At 32.8% G+C, this 14,730-nt stretch overlaps 1 protein-coding gene across 2 annotated transcripts in view; it reads right to left on the bottom strand.

The window, feature by feature from the left end:
* Mitf (transcription factor Mitf) overlaps window positions 1–14,730 on the bottom strand; it is a 208,073-nt gene that overhangs the window by 25,835 nt on the left and 167,508 nt on the right. For both annotated transcript variants that reach the window (XM_085954530.1, XM_085954531.1), the window contains one exon: window positions 414–516. In XM_085954530.1, the coding sequence (XP_085810656.1) occupies window positions 414–516 (103 nt within the window). The remainder of the gene's footprint in view (window positions 1–413; window positions 517–14,730) is intronic.

Below are 14,730 nucleotides of genomic sequence, written 5' to 3'. Positions count from 1 at the left end.
TGCATGTACGAATTGTATTTTTTGGGAAAAGAGGCTAAATAAATCTATTTTTGAAAGGTATTATTTAAAAAGCTCTCGAGTTTGATTCTGGGTGGAAAAAAAGTACGCAAAAAATAGTCATCAAATATTTCCCTTGCATAAGAACTTAAATGAAAATACCTCGAAAATTCTCAAAAATCTCGAGAAATCAATAACTCAATCTAATAGTTTTGAGAATCATAATACTATATTATTATATCTCTTAATTATTGAATCTCGAGAATCAAATAAGACAAGAAATCACAAGCTCTATATTATATAATATATCATAAATCATGTATCACTGAATCTTTTGATATTATGATTTTTGGAAGTATTTACTGTTTCGTAAAAGGTTACAGAATAATATTATGTTACAGCATGTTGGCAATTACCTGCAGAGATTCTCTTCTGTGCTGCTCGTGAGCATGCTCTCTCATCAACTGCTGCCTCAGCTGGGTCCTGGAGGTTGGCGTCAAGGTCTTAAACGTCGGTGGGCTGTAAAAAAAGAAAAACATTCATAAATAACAAATCTAATAAAAATACGACTGACTCCTAAGTTCGGTTAAGATTTTTATCATCTTTTGGTCTGAAGATGTATTGTTAACTATTCATTTTTCAACGTATTTTCAAGTGTAACTCAGATTGGAAGATAGCGGATGATGGCACATCACACTAATGCACAAGATGAACATAAAAATCAAGAATATACACTAATAAAGCATTACACGGGAACCCCAGCCGGCATCTATTTATTATCAGGATGTGGTGTAGGGTGGTTCGGGAATCATACAATGTGTAGCAGAGAACGAAATTTATTATAAGAAAACTACAAATTTACACCTCCTTGCAAGCGTTAAAGACCGATTGACCCAGCCAATAAATCAAGTTGAAATGAACGATAGATCACATACAGCTGATCGTGCTCCATAATTTGATCTTCTCTGGATGAACCCTTCCTGGAATAATTGGATATCAATCCTATATATCCTATAAGCTTTTTTTTTACAACTCTTAAAGATAATTAATTGTACACATAAAAATAAAATTAATAATCGTGGATATTGCAATTGACTCCGCTTATTTGGTCATGAAATGTCATTTCTGGCTTATTTCGGAGGGCGCCAAAAATGGAGGTGTCAATACGTACGTATCTACTAGGTACAACGAGTATATTACGTACATATTTAAATTGGAAATATTAATAGGAACATTAGCTTAAGCCGTCCGGGAGCTCTACTCGGAACCTTGAATTCGCTAGTCGGAAGATGAAACCCCAAAGCCTATTTATCGTCGAGAGCCTTTTTTGTTCGGCCAACAGAGATATCAAATTTTCTTGGGCAGCTTAGCCTAGTGACAATTTCTAGATTTATCGAGAATTCCATTGATAGTTTCTCGAGAGATGAGTATTCTCGATATTTCGGAGAATTAATTTCTCGAGATTTGAGATTGACCTATTCTGATTATTTCTTGAGAATTAACTAACCACGAATTATCTTCGTCGCATATCCTCGGCAGACTGTTCTCAATGCCTCGCTTTCAAAGATATCCAGCTTTCTTACATCTTTTTATCAACAATGCTCATGGATCAATGTGGATGGATGATGGATGTATGATCAGGATTTAATTTTAATTTCTCTGTAAACTTTCGTATGGTTTGTTTGCTAGTGTAATTCTTCTAATATTTTTTTGGCTAATATTTTCATGAATACATGCGTGAATTTATGAATTGACCACTACTATATACGTACCACTTACTACTGTTTAGTTGCGAGTGCTACTGAATCTTGATGAATAGTGTTACTGACATTTATAATCAATTCTGAATTTAATTATCTGAGAATTAAAAAAATAGCTGTAGATTATAATTATTATTCAGATAGGTAATATAATATAGTCATAATCGACTATCATTATCAGTATAATCGACAAAAATGCGGTACCTATTGTAAATTTAATTACGTATGGCAGCGATTCCCAACCAAGTACTGCGTCAAATTGCTTGCGAAAAAGTTAAATCCATTTAGGCAATACAGTAAAAAAGGTTTAACGTTACCATTTTAAATACTAAATAAAGCATTTTTAACGTTTTGTATGATTATATAACGCGAGATAGGTATTTATTATTGAAGTAGCAAACGAAAGCCATTTTTTAGATAGGTTATACTAAATTTGCGAGTAAATTCTGTGGAAACTACTTTTAGAATTTCAAATGTTTTCTTTATGTGCATCGGTTTAAGATAGTGAAGCTGAAATAATAAAATGTAACAGGCAATGAATATAGGTACATACATTAAATTTAAAACAAAAATATTAAGGGGTGGCCACTTTTTTGTGCGAATATTTTGTAATTTACACCTCTGTAGGGCTATTTTAAATAGTTAACGCGGTAATACGTTCCAGTTATTTTTATTACTTTAAAATACCACGGATATCAGTCGGAGTTATTCCATAAACAAGGTTATCTGCAATAATTATTAACACAGTTAACACATCTTACTTGTTTCCAATTGCATCTCATTAGAATCAAGTAAATCGTGATAACTGTGTTACTCAACGAATTTTAATAGCTTATGGTTAACGCGGTCATGGCTTTTGACTTTCAGGGATAATTAACTGCCTGAATACGACTTATCAGATGTATCACTTTTTTATATTTTTATGATACATCTCTATTCTCTTCTCTTCTTGATCGTACACTCATGGCTGAGGATCGTGACCACTTTTAAATTTTGTCATCCTTTGAGCGACCAAAACTTTCCATCCTTCTTGCAGGGCAGAATGAATGGTGCCTCACTTTGTCGCTCCAGCACGCAGACGCTCTTCCTCTGCTTCGCCTTCCCTGGAGGCCACCCAAAACCACCAGTCTCTCCAGGTTGTCCGGTCCGCGTCGGACAATATGTCCAAAAAACTGCAGAATTCGTCTCAGACATATTGCTGAGAGCCGTTCCTTTATCTGCAGTCTCTTGATGATTGACTGGTTCGTCCTGTGCTCCGTCCAAGAAATACGAAGCATTCGGCGCCAACACCACATCTCAAAGGCATCAATTGCCTTCTGTTCCTATGCCTTCAAGGTCCATGACTCGACTCCGTATAAAAAATTAGAGAACACTAATGTGTTAGAATAGCCCTGCTGGATCGTTTATGTATCAACCATGCAGGGGTTCCCTAAACTTTTATAGAATGCTTCAAGGGTTCCACCGCACAAAAAGGTTGGGAATCACTGTATGTTTTAAAGATACCGTATGGCATCAGCAGTAGGTAGATTACGCCAAGTGCAAATAAATAGATAAACTACCTAGTATGTAACTCCTCCGCGACTCCATGTGGATTTTACGATTCTACTTACAGTAATGTTATCTTTCAGATAAAGTGATTAATTTGATCTTTAACGTAAATTAGATAAAACTATTTTTTATTAAAAAGGTACACGCACAATGCTATCAAATTCGTTACTAATTATAAATAATCTAGTCTCAATTAAATCAAAGCTAAATTTTCTTGTTATACCTACAGTCTACATTGGAGAGGTATTATTACATTAATGGTGATTACTTTTCGGTAGGTAATTATTGTATTATTATTAGTATGCAAAGTTGTGATCAAATTGAGATGCATGTTACGTCACTGTCACGACGACAAATTTAGTTCATGGTTTCGTCATTTTGCAGAATATTTTGAACGATCACCACCTCTCTAAATTCAATTATAGAGAGTGCCAACTCTAATGCGGGGTCCACACTGGCAACATGTCGCCGGCAACTTCGTTAAATTTTACGATAAGCATGATAATTATCGTAAAATTTAATGAATTTGCCGGCGACATGTTGCCAGTGTGGACCCGGCATAATGCATGTATTAGTATTTTGAATTATTATTAATTATTCATGCTAATTTCAATTAATTTTAACAGTTTCTACGTGTGCGTACGTTAAAATTACTTGCAATAATATATCCATAGATAATATTTTGAACAGAACCCAACCTTCAGATCATATATAATAGAGAATATTCTTATAGAAAATACATAGTGCCAACCACTAAAAAGAAAAAAACGTGATGCAGGTGTCGATGCAGTGCGGTTCAACGTGAGGTGACCTCATTGTTGTTTTGGTGATTTCGGCAGATTTTGCCAACTGACGATGTTAGTTTAAAGGTTTAAAATGTGCTACGTGATAGGACCATCAGTCTGATAACATTTTAAACACCAAGCAAAACGACATTACACACTTTTCCCGTAGTGGCGGCTTACTGTGATGTCACGTTATAGTCCGCGACATCCACCATAATATATTTCGCGCTTAAGCTTCCAATCGGATTGGCTGTAGGTCAAATTCAAAGTCACGCTTTATGAATAACAGAATTTAATAACAATATTAAATAATAACGCATTCGAGTATACCCTGAGGGTGCGTCGTGACGTGGTTAACTATACCAAGGTCTAAAATAATGTCTTCTTCGTGGATTAGCAGGACATAGAGTAACTGCTACGAGAGTTGTTACCTACATCAAAGTAGTACGCATACGTTAATAATTAATATATTGAGTTAAAGGCTTTTCTCAAAGATTACGATTTCACACCTCGATTTAATATATTGATATATCAAACTATTGATTGCATTTGCTCACACGGTTTATCTTAATAATAATTATTATTAACATATGATCTTATCAAAGGCAAGTGGGTTAATGATAAAACCAGTGACAAACTAATGTTAGTGATAAATAGGCTTAGGATTCCTAGGTATTTAAATATTTTTTTGAGCGGCCCCACAATAAAGTATCAAAAATATCTATCTGTTTCAGACAATTTTGAAACATTTAAACCCTATTTGTTAGTACATATTTTTATATTAATTACATATTTTTACATATTCTAAGTTTAAGCACATATTTTCACATAAACACAAAATTAATTAATACAACAACATTAGTAAACACAACTGAAATGATAGAATCATCTACAAGTCACTACATAGTGGATCAAATTGATATTTTAAACAATACTGCTGGTAAAATAAGAAAAATGTTCCTGGAACAATTAGAATAAAAATAAGTACAACATTAAATAGTGTTTTAAATAAAAAATACTGGACTCAAACGCTGCAAAATGTTAAGCTGTTTTGGAAAATCCATCAGATGCCTCAGATGTTTCAATTTTTTGTACTTCAGAAATAGTTTCATTTACATACGCAACAATAACATATGTAGAAGTGGAAAGAAGTTTTTCCTTGGATAAAAAATTTCTAACATCAAATCGTCAAAGATTCACTTTCGAAAATTTTAAGCATTATTTTATTATTTATTGTAATAAAGCGTTTTCTGTTTGTGAATAAATAATAAATTAAAACTGTTGAAATAATAATTATATATGATTTATTGTTGTAATACTTACCTAAATTTTTAGTACCTAATTATGAAATTTTAATAACATATTTTCCAATTATAACTACATATTTTAGGTACCTATTATTCATTTTTTAGCACCTAAAAATCCTAAGCCTAGTGATAAATAATGATTATTAGCCCTTCAATTAACCGAACACCTCAGTTAGAATAATGTAAACTTATCAAACACCTGGGATTAACCCATACTATCCTGGGTTTCAACAATTATTATTGTCCATAGTTTAAATATTAGAATACCTATTTCCACATATTCTTCATATAAAGGCATGTCCGACGCCTTTGAAAAAGTATTTTTGAGTAGCAAGCAACAGTCTGCAAGCGTGATACAAACTCGCAGTGGATTACGGCGTAAATGTTGCACACGCGTATAAGATAGTAAATATAAACTATAAACTAACTAACAAATTTTGTTAGTTAGTTGTTATTACGTTTATAGCGATTCAGCGAACTATCAACGCAAACGCGCCAATATCTTATATATAAGAAATTTTAACATTGTAATGGTAATGTATACAATAATATTGTAGTACATATAATTTCAAAACCAAGTTAACCGTAAGCGATGGTGCCCATAGAACGCGTCGAGCGGGCGAAGTCGGCGTATGAAGTGTTTATTCATAACCATAATCACACGTCTCTCGCCGCGCATTACCCTTCACCTATGTAATAAGCGGCCCAAGCAGCACAAAATAATTATTATTACAGCGCCTCTCATAACAAAACAATAAAAATATTATATTATTTCGGGGCTTGTAATTAATATTTACGACGACATTATTCAACCAGCGAAATATAGGACACGGAACAAAGAGTTCCCTGTTATTAAATAATTGCTTTTCGCCCGTCGATCGACGACGCCTCGAGCAGCGTAATTTTGGTAGCCGTATTCAATGAATGGACTTCTTTGTATTTTCATTAAATCGTATCGCCGAGAAGCGAAAAACGGTGACTCATGCGGCAGGCGGGGCGCAAGGCATCGTCAAGTCCAGTGGGCGCTGGCGTATTTGATTACGTTGTATTTTTGATGATTTACGCGCCACTTGTAGAAATTTTGCGCGAGCGCCGCACTCGCTGCGTCAATGGGCTTTATGCCTAAAAGTTGAAAAGCGTTTTAGAGAATAATTATAACAGACTTACTGTAATCAGATATATTGGAAACGGTTACATGTAAATTCACGTAAATGCACAGTTCGCGGTGAGCTTTCTGTCGGAAAGAGATGACCATAAATACTATAATATGGTCTCCAATTTTATTAGATTCAATATGAACATTATTTGAATTTTCATAGCTGATTTTAGCAAAATTCATGAATGAAAACCTAACCTAACAAATAATCCAGAATATCGGCTATTTTCAAAACTTATTTGCTGCTGGCTTCCTGTAAAGTGTAAACCGACGAGAACCGTGTTTTATTTAGACATGCATTTTATGTCAGTACTATACGACCCAAAGAGGTTGGACGGTATTTAGGTAATATACGGCCATATATTTCCGATACAACATTTCACGGTGAAGTGTAATACGGTGAATTGCATACGTACAAGTTTCCGGACACGATTGGAAACGCCGTTAAAAAAATTCACATTCGTTTTGTCTCTATTGTGAAAATTCACTTATCCGTTTCAGTATCTAATAAAAAATTCATTTATTTGGATCTAGTATGTGTAACGTTCATATTTACATGTTTTCGTTCGAATTATAAAAAGTGGAACGGTGATATAATAATATACTTACCGAATAAATCATAAATCATCACGCTTCTTCAATAATACATCAAATTAAAAGAAAATCAATATGCACCGATCTTTAAAATGAATTGCAAAAAATATAATACAATCATGATTCTTGGAAATCGAAAAAATATTGCATAACTACGCCAAGAAAAAGACTAACAGCTGATGAGCGTGTAGTACAAAAATTACTGCAACATATCTAATATGAAGATGTTTAAGAATCCACGATATTTTAAGCATACGTGTGTATACACTTGAAACTAAAAAAAATACTATTTATGCCTCATCCATGCTTTTCCACCAGTGGTAAGTACCATATATCGACAACGGCCAGTTTATTAAGAAAAATAATAGGTAATGTAAGATTTTTAACTGACTTGTCGAAAAATTAGTGTTGTACAAATATTTCACACTCGTATTAACGTGATTTTATTGTCCAATTAAAGTATTAGTACGTTTTTAAAAAAAAATGTTTAGAAAAGTTCCCACACTTTTGGTTGCTTCTATTTAACATTACACCTGTATTTAGGGCTCAAAAAGTAAGAACGTGAACGACTTGTCGAGGTGGTTTTAAACACCAGACCATAGACTAAACAATATAGTAGGTACGGCTTGCTTTTTGATAAACTGCGAAACAATACACAATAATATGTACAATATTTTTGTAACTCTCGCTATGATTTCGGTAAAATTCTTTGAAAAACGTTGATAAATATTAATTTTTTTACAAAATTTAACAAACTTCCGAGTACCTACCACCAAAAGCAAAAATAGTCTGCGTTCCATCTAGGCACCCCATGCGCGTTATTTTTTACCTACATCATACACGAGGACTGTAAAAAGGTAACAACGCCATACAAATTATTTTTTTTCGATTAGGACGGATTAGTACCTACGGTTGTAAATAATTACCGTGGTAAATTATACAATTTAATATCATAAATGAAAATCAGCTGTTTTCAATTCATGTAAACTTCCGGAGATCAACTGAAAGACAATAATAATTATAAAATTCTCACCGTCTAAGGATGTGACGTCAAATTTATTCCTATGCATGTGTAAATACACTTCATTCATAGAAATAAGAGAGAAAAATATTCGACGTTTGACGTGGATATAAATTTATTATGAATGAAAATTGTAGTAGGTATGATGCACATGACTGTGTTCTACCAGGGATTAGCAACATAAAAGATTCTGCGGACGATTTCTGACTACAGCCAATAGCAGCGGTCTACTTATAACGTATGTATCAAGTGATAATAAGTAGATTAAAACATACAATTTAAACTTAAAAATCCGTATAATGTATACTGACACTTGACATAGTGCGTACCTATAATCTGCGCTCGATTCCGTCGCCTTCCTTTTTACTTTTGTGGATCATTCAAACTTTAAATAAAATATGATTATTATTTTTTTGGTTAACGTTGAAAAGATAATTTTGCTTTTTATATGCGATCTAATATGTATAATATAGTCTACGCCTCTACGGTGACCACTGGTGGGTACCTGCTATTGTATATTTTAGTACCAATCAAACAGATGGTACCAATGTAGGGAATATTATATTTTCTATAATTCGACTAAACAAAAAACTTAATTTAATTTTTGAAGATATCTTTTAAAGATTGCATTATAGATACTATGAGAAAAAGAAAATAAACTGCCATAAAAATACATAACCGTGCAATAATGGTATGCTAACAGGGAGATTTCACACACTTTAAAAAAATGTCTGTAATTTGAATACAACCTTTTCCTAGTGGAGAAAAAATACAAGTTACCACATTATTACGATTTAGCAAGTAAACATTATAATAGTTGTAATGTACATTGTTTTCCAATCACGCTCAAGATTTATAGCAATGAGCCTTATTAAAACAATTTATGGACTATCATTTATTTCAAGTATTATGGACAAAGGGCACCACATTTCAATAATGAGAAAACCCAATAAGTATAATATTAAAATAACTGACTTGTAAAACATGAAAAATGAATGTAGTTTTTATATAACAAGAAAGTAAATTTTAAAAAGTTAATTAAAAATATTCGTATAGCTTATACTAATTTATATAAATACTCGAAGGTTTTCTTTCATTTACCTATTCTTTTTTAGTTCACAGCAATATCCCATTTATAAATATAATTTATCTACGCCAATGGTTACATTAAATGACAATTATATGAATGTTACTGGTGAAATTCATTGATTCCAGCATTTTAATCCCGAATTTGTGGAGTAAACGATGCAAACCCTAATGACAATATAAATAGCTAAAGTAAAATAACAAACGAATTAATTGAATAAAATTATTAAGTATAATTTTATTGAAAAATGGAAGCCTACAGAGTGAATCTCAATTAATTTATAGGTACATGTTCTTGGATGTAATTCGCGGATTAATTCACAGTAGCATCGTATAGTCATATGTATGAATAAAGCGTGTGATGTTTTGAGTTATCCGTCAGTTCCCATAATATTTTTTAGATTTATTACTACAGAAGCAGTTTCATTGTGTTTGTTGGTCAGACGAAGGACGCGATGGCCGGATACCGATACCTACGTTTTAATAACGTAATTAAACATTTTGTAGTTAGGTTCAAATTAACTCTAATCCTCTCGGGGCTATGTTTCATCCGTATAGACTATCAACCACTTAAAATGATTTTTAACGGACTAAAAAACAACAAAAAAATGTTGAATCTGCAAGCTAGTATACACGAAGACAAAAATATTTGATTAATATCGTGTCTTTGTACATGATTTTAAAAGTATTAAAAAAACATTGAAAACCACAGCACATAAAACACAACACATCAATAAATAAATCCAGTTGATTTATTGAGTTGTCGGCACTCGTCATCAAATTATGAAGCACTGATCGCGACCTTCTTTTGTAGCAGCAAGGTAACATGTAACCCTTCGCCATATCGGGTAAATAGCCATTTTGTAAGTCAGGACACACACTTAAAATAAATATGAAATAAAATTCTACACGTGAATTATCATTTAATTACATCAATCATCATACTATCACATCAAATTGCATCGCAAAGCCATGTATTTTTAAATGTAAATATTCCTTGAGGAAAATAGGAAAATAGGCGACTTTTTTTTTACTATTCGAGCAAATTTGTGGTGTGTTTTTCTCACTTAACTGGTCGGCCCGCCCTAAGCCCGGCCTCCTAAGCTAGAGCACTGTCAACCCCCTCCTTGTGGGGGCCATGCATATAGGTTGTAGAATATCATCAATGCATGACGGTTTGTATGGTTATTAGCAAACGCTAACCTAACGCTAAAAATAATGATGAAAGTATTGACATATTATTTTCACGATTAGTACCTACAGTTATTTGGAAAACTCAACAAGCAGTATTTATCTTCCAGGTGAATGGAAATGCTTCGCATTAGATTCGTTAGAAAGTTTTCACTACCATTTGCTGCTTTTTTATTGAAATATGATTTTAATAAAGTACGTACCTGCTTACAAACTATTATAGCACGCTGTCTAGACGAAGTGATTTGCAATAATAAATTATTTATTGATTGTCAAGGTTTTCCTCTTTGCATTTATTATAAGTAGGCACATACTTACATAAGAAATCTCATTTATTATATAATTATTATGCTAAATCATACTATAAGTATAAAAAGTTGAAGATACATTGACACTAAGGTATACAATTGCTTTTGCAGATTTTCGCGTTTTATTACTGTTTTATAATATGCGATGATTCGTGAAATAGGCTGAAAATACAAACACTTACTATTTAAAGGGGAGTTTATAATAGTTTATTTAAATACTCGAAGAATTTTCTTTCATTTACCTTCAGCAATACAGCAATATTCCATTGATAAATATATTATTTACGTCAATGGTTACATACAATGAAAATTATATGAACGATACTCGTAAAAATTGCTTTTGCAGATTTTCTCGTTTTTTACTGATATAATATGCGATACGTGAAAGATGCTAAAAATACTGCACTTACTGGCATTGAAGGGGAAATTTAATGCAATTAATCAATACGTTTCAAATATATATTTTTTTAAATCAAAGATAAACTTATAGTTAAAACAAAAAAAACATAAAATGTGTGTTCGTTAAACAGTCATTTTATTGTATTTAGCAGCTACGTCCTAGCTAATATTGAGGCTCCGTACATCTTTATGCAGGGTTATCCAACTCATGGTACGAATTTTTACAGTCCTGTCAAATATTTCGCCCGGATTTTTTGACATATCGTCAGTTGAAAGTCTACCATTTAACACAATGCATCGTTTCTCCACCGCACAACACATACAAATCGTTCAATCATAATACGAACATGGCAAAACATGAAAATTAAGGTCAGAATTCGGCAGAAATCATCGCCCAACTGAAGACTGTTATCGCAAACTGATTAAAAATTTTGAAGAGACTGATAGCTGTTCTTTTGTGGCCGGAATTGGAGTGGAAGATTTCGATTTAGAAAACATGTGATTCCAACAGGATGGGGCCACGTCATGCCAAAGAGCTCGTGAAACACTGGATTTATTGTGTGAAAAATTCGATGGCTGTTTACAGTCAAGACTTGGAAACTTTAATTGGATTTCAAGATCTTGCAATTTGACAATGTTAAGAATTCTTTTTGCAGGGTTATGCAAAAGGAAGCGTATATGCCAACAATCTATAAACTCTTGACGAGTTTAATGACAACATTCGTAACGTTAAGGCCGACATAGATACCGAAATGTGTAAAAAAAGTCATCGAAAATTATCGTAAGTGGATCGTGAGCTGCAAGATGGTCCGAGGAGGTCATTTTAATGATATTGTGTTCCATGTGTAATTGTAAAGACAAAATTATCGATTGAAATAAATGTATTCGTAAAAGGTTAACGATATGTGTATTATTTAAAAAAAAAAGTTGTAACAGAACTTGGATAATCTTTTATTATAGAATACGGTTTGTTTGTATTTCAACCGCCTGCATATTACGAAAGATTACATCAATGGCATTGAATTACTATCAAACAAACACATAACGAGCTCATCATTCCCATCCGATAATCGCGTAATAACAGTATCATAATTCCATCTCGAACCAAACTACGGACAGTTGCAGGTACCTAACTGCCATCAGGTATAATTTCATGAAACACGCACGGCCATCAAACGTATCAACACGTATTTCATTCATACGCGATTATTAAATTTGCAATCCAACGGATTGTTATATCACGTACCTGCCAAATACATACTACAACACATTACTAGTTAGGTACAGAGGTGGAGTTAATGTAGACACTATGAAACTACGAAGACCTTGTACTAAAACCAATGCATCGAGAGAAGTTATAATACCAATATCCAGAATAGAACAATCGCGCGATTTCTTCGCTGCTTTGACTGTTATAACAAAAAAAAATGTTGTATATAATAGGTTTTAATACGTAAGACGTTATCTATTAGAACAGTAAAATGATGCAGGAATGAAACGTTTTTTTAATCGTCCTCTGATAGTTAAATACAATTTTAACTGATTCAAACAAAATAAATGTTCTAAAAACTAGGCCCTCAACTTCAACACATGGAATAGGAAATAATCCGAAGGAATGTGCTTCATCATTGCCGACTCTTGGCGGTGGCTTCATAGTTTATGGACATTTGACTGCGTAAAATGGAACTCCATCAGTTTCATAAATTCTTTATAAATCTCACCCAGGGTTAGGGAAGGCGATGTTTTCTTAAAAAGGAAAAACCATAGGAAGGTATAAAAAATAAAACTTAGAACAATATTGGCCTAATAACTTATAACCCACCTCAGTAGCGAAGGGTGGATCAGTGGCACAGGGTGGAGGTAGGCTGTTAAGTTGTTGTTGGCTGTTCACATTAAACTTTGTTAGTCATACATATTTGTTGGTATTGGTTAGTTTTTAAATTATTACAGATATTGTCGGTTCGTTTTTTTAAATTCATCAATAGTCTTTTCTAATCCAAGCTATAATAGATAAAAAATATTATTCTATCTATAAAATATTCTAAGTTATGTATGATTTAATTGCATAAATTTAGATATTTTATAGACAGACGAGTATTTTTTGACTATTATCTTTGAATTTTAAAAACTAACTAACACCATCTGTAATTTGTAGTCTTCTTATTTAAATGAAAACAAAAACGCATGACTGTCAAAGTTTAGTGTGCACTATTTATGACGGATCTTAACAGCCTACCTCCACCCTTTGCCACTGATCCACCTATATAAAGATATCATAATATCTCAAGGAATAAAACATATGGCTGATTAAAAACCTATTGTTTTCCATGTTCCTGAACATTATGAGCAAGATTAAGGGAAATCTTGGACATATTTCTAAGGCGGTGATGCGTTAAGGATATCATAAAAATAAAACATAAAAAATTGATAATGATTGATAATACAGATTTAAGTGTCTTCTTCATGGTTTTGAATACATCGAGTGTACTGACAATTAAACGAGTGAGGTACTAAAATAGCATTCGATTTTTATATCCCCGAATAATGCAGAACGATAGAGCAAAAAAATATTATAAAATATTACACAATGGCGGGGATTGGTCATACTAATTATATTATAAATTAAATTAGAAGATGAATCACGAAACAATCAACCACATGCAAACAAAGGTCTTGGCGGTTACTTGTATGACATTTCTGGCACCTCATTGAAACAGTCTATAACGCCACGGTATACGACCGTATACCATATAGACGTGTATAAGGAGCTAAATCATGAAATTAGCCCAATTTCATAACAAAAAAAGCATGACAAAGTAAATAAGTTTAATATAAACTAGCAACTAAAATCCAATACGCACATAAGGCATATTAATGTACCTATTTAATCTCCATCTTTTGTACAAAAACATTTAATACGAAAATAGTTACGTACGAAAGTACAATGGCCGAATCCATAATGCTGATTCACAAATTACAGTATTAGTCCAGGATCCCATAGACTTTTCGTATACATAATATGCGGAACGCATTCTGACAATTGGAATAGGTTTTAGGGGTCACAAAGATATATAAAGTCGATGTTGCCAGGCGATATTAGTGGTAATTTTTTTTTATATTAAAATTTAATTTTTTTCTTATAACCCACCAAAAATTGTTCTGAGTTCTTCAATACAACCAAGACCGAATCAGGGATTGATTGAAAATGCAATAATTGTACCATGCCTTCGGCATGGTCGTAGAAGGGTTCGTCCCGTTTGAAAAAATAAAAATAGCGGGTAGAGCAATGTGTTCAAAATTATCGATCCTTAGGATCCTCCTTGACTTCAATTATTTTATTTAGTAGCATTTTTGTATAGAATCACCCAGATTGGTTTCTTTACTATATCTATGCATATGACACTAGTTTTAGTATTATGGTTAATCCAGAAACAGTGTAGGTTGCATACATAGGTAGGTGAATAAATGAAATAACGATAACCACTAACCACACTAGGTACACATTTATTTAAAAAAAGAAACAACAAGTCAAGTTTTCAAACTGCTTTAGGTATTTTACAAACACTATTTACACATTT

The sequence above is a fragment of the Rhyacophila brunnea genome, unplaced genomic scaffold (assembly GCF_057557595.1).
Source record: "Rhyacophila brunnea isolate RB1 unplaced genomic scaffold, BYU_Rbru_1.0 scaffold_4, whole genome shotgun sequence".
Taxonomy (NCBI): domain Eukaryota; kingdom Metazoa; phylum Arthropoda; class Insecta; order Trichoptera; family Rhyacophilidae; genus Rhyacophila; species Rhyacophila brunnea.
The sequence above is the reverse complement of the archived record's forward strand: the minus strand, read 5'-3'. Positions and strand labels throughout refer to the sequence as shown.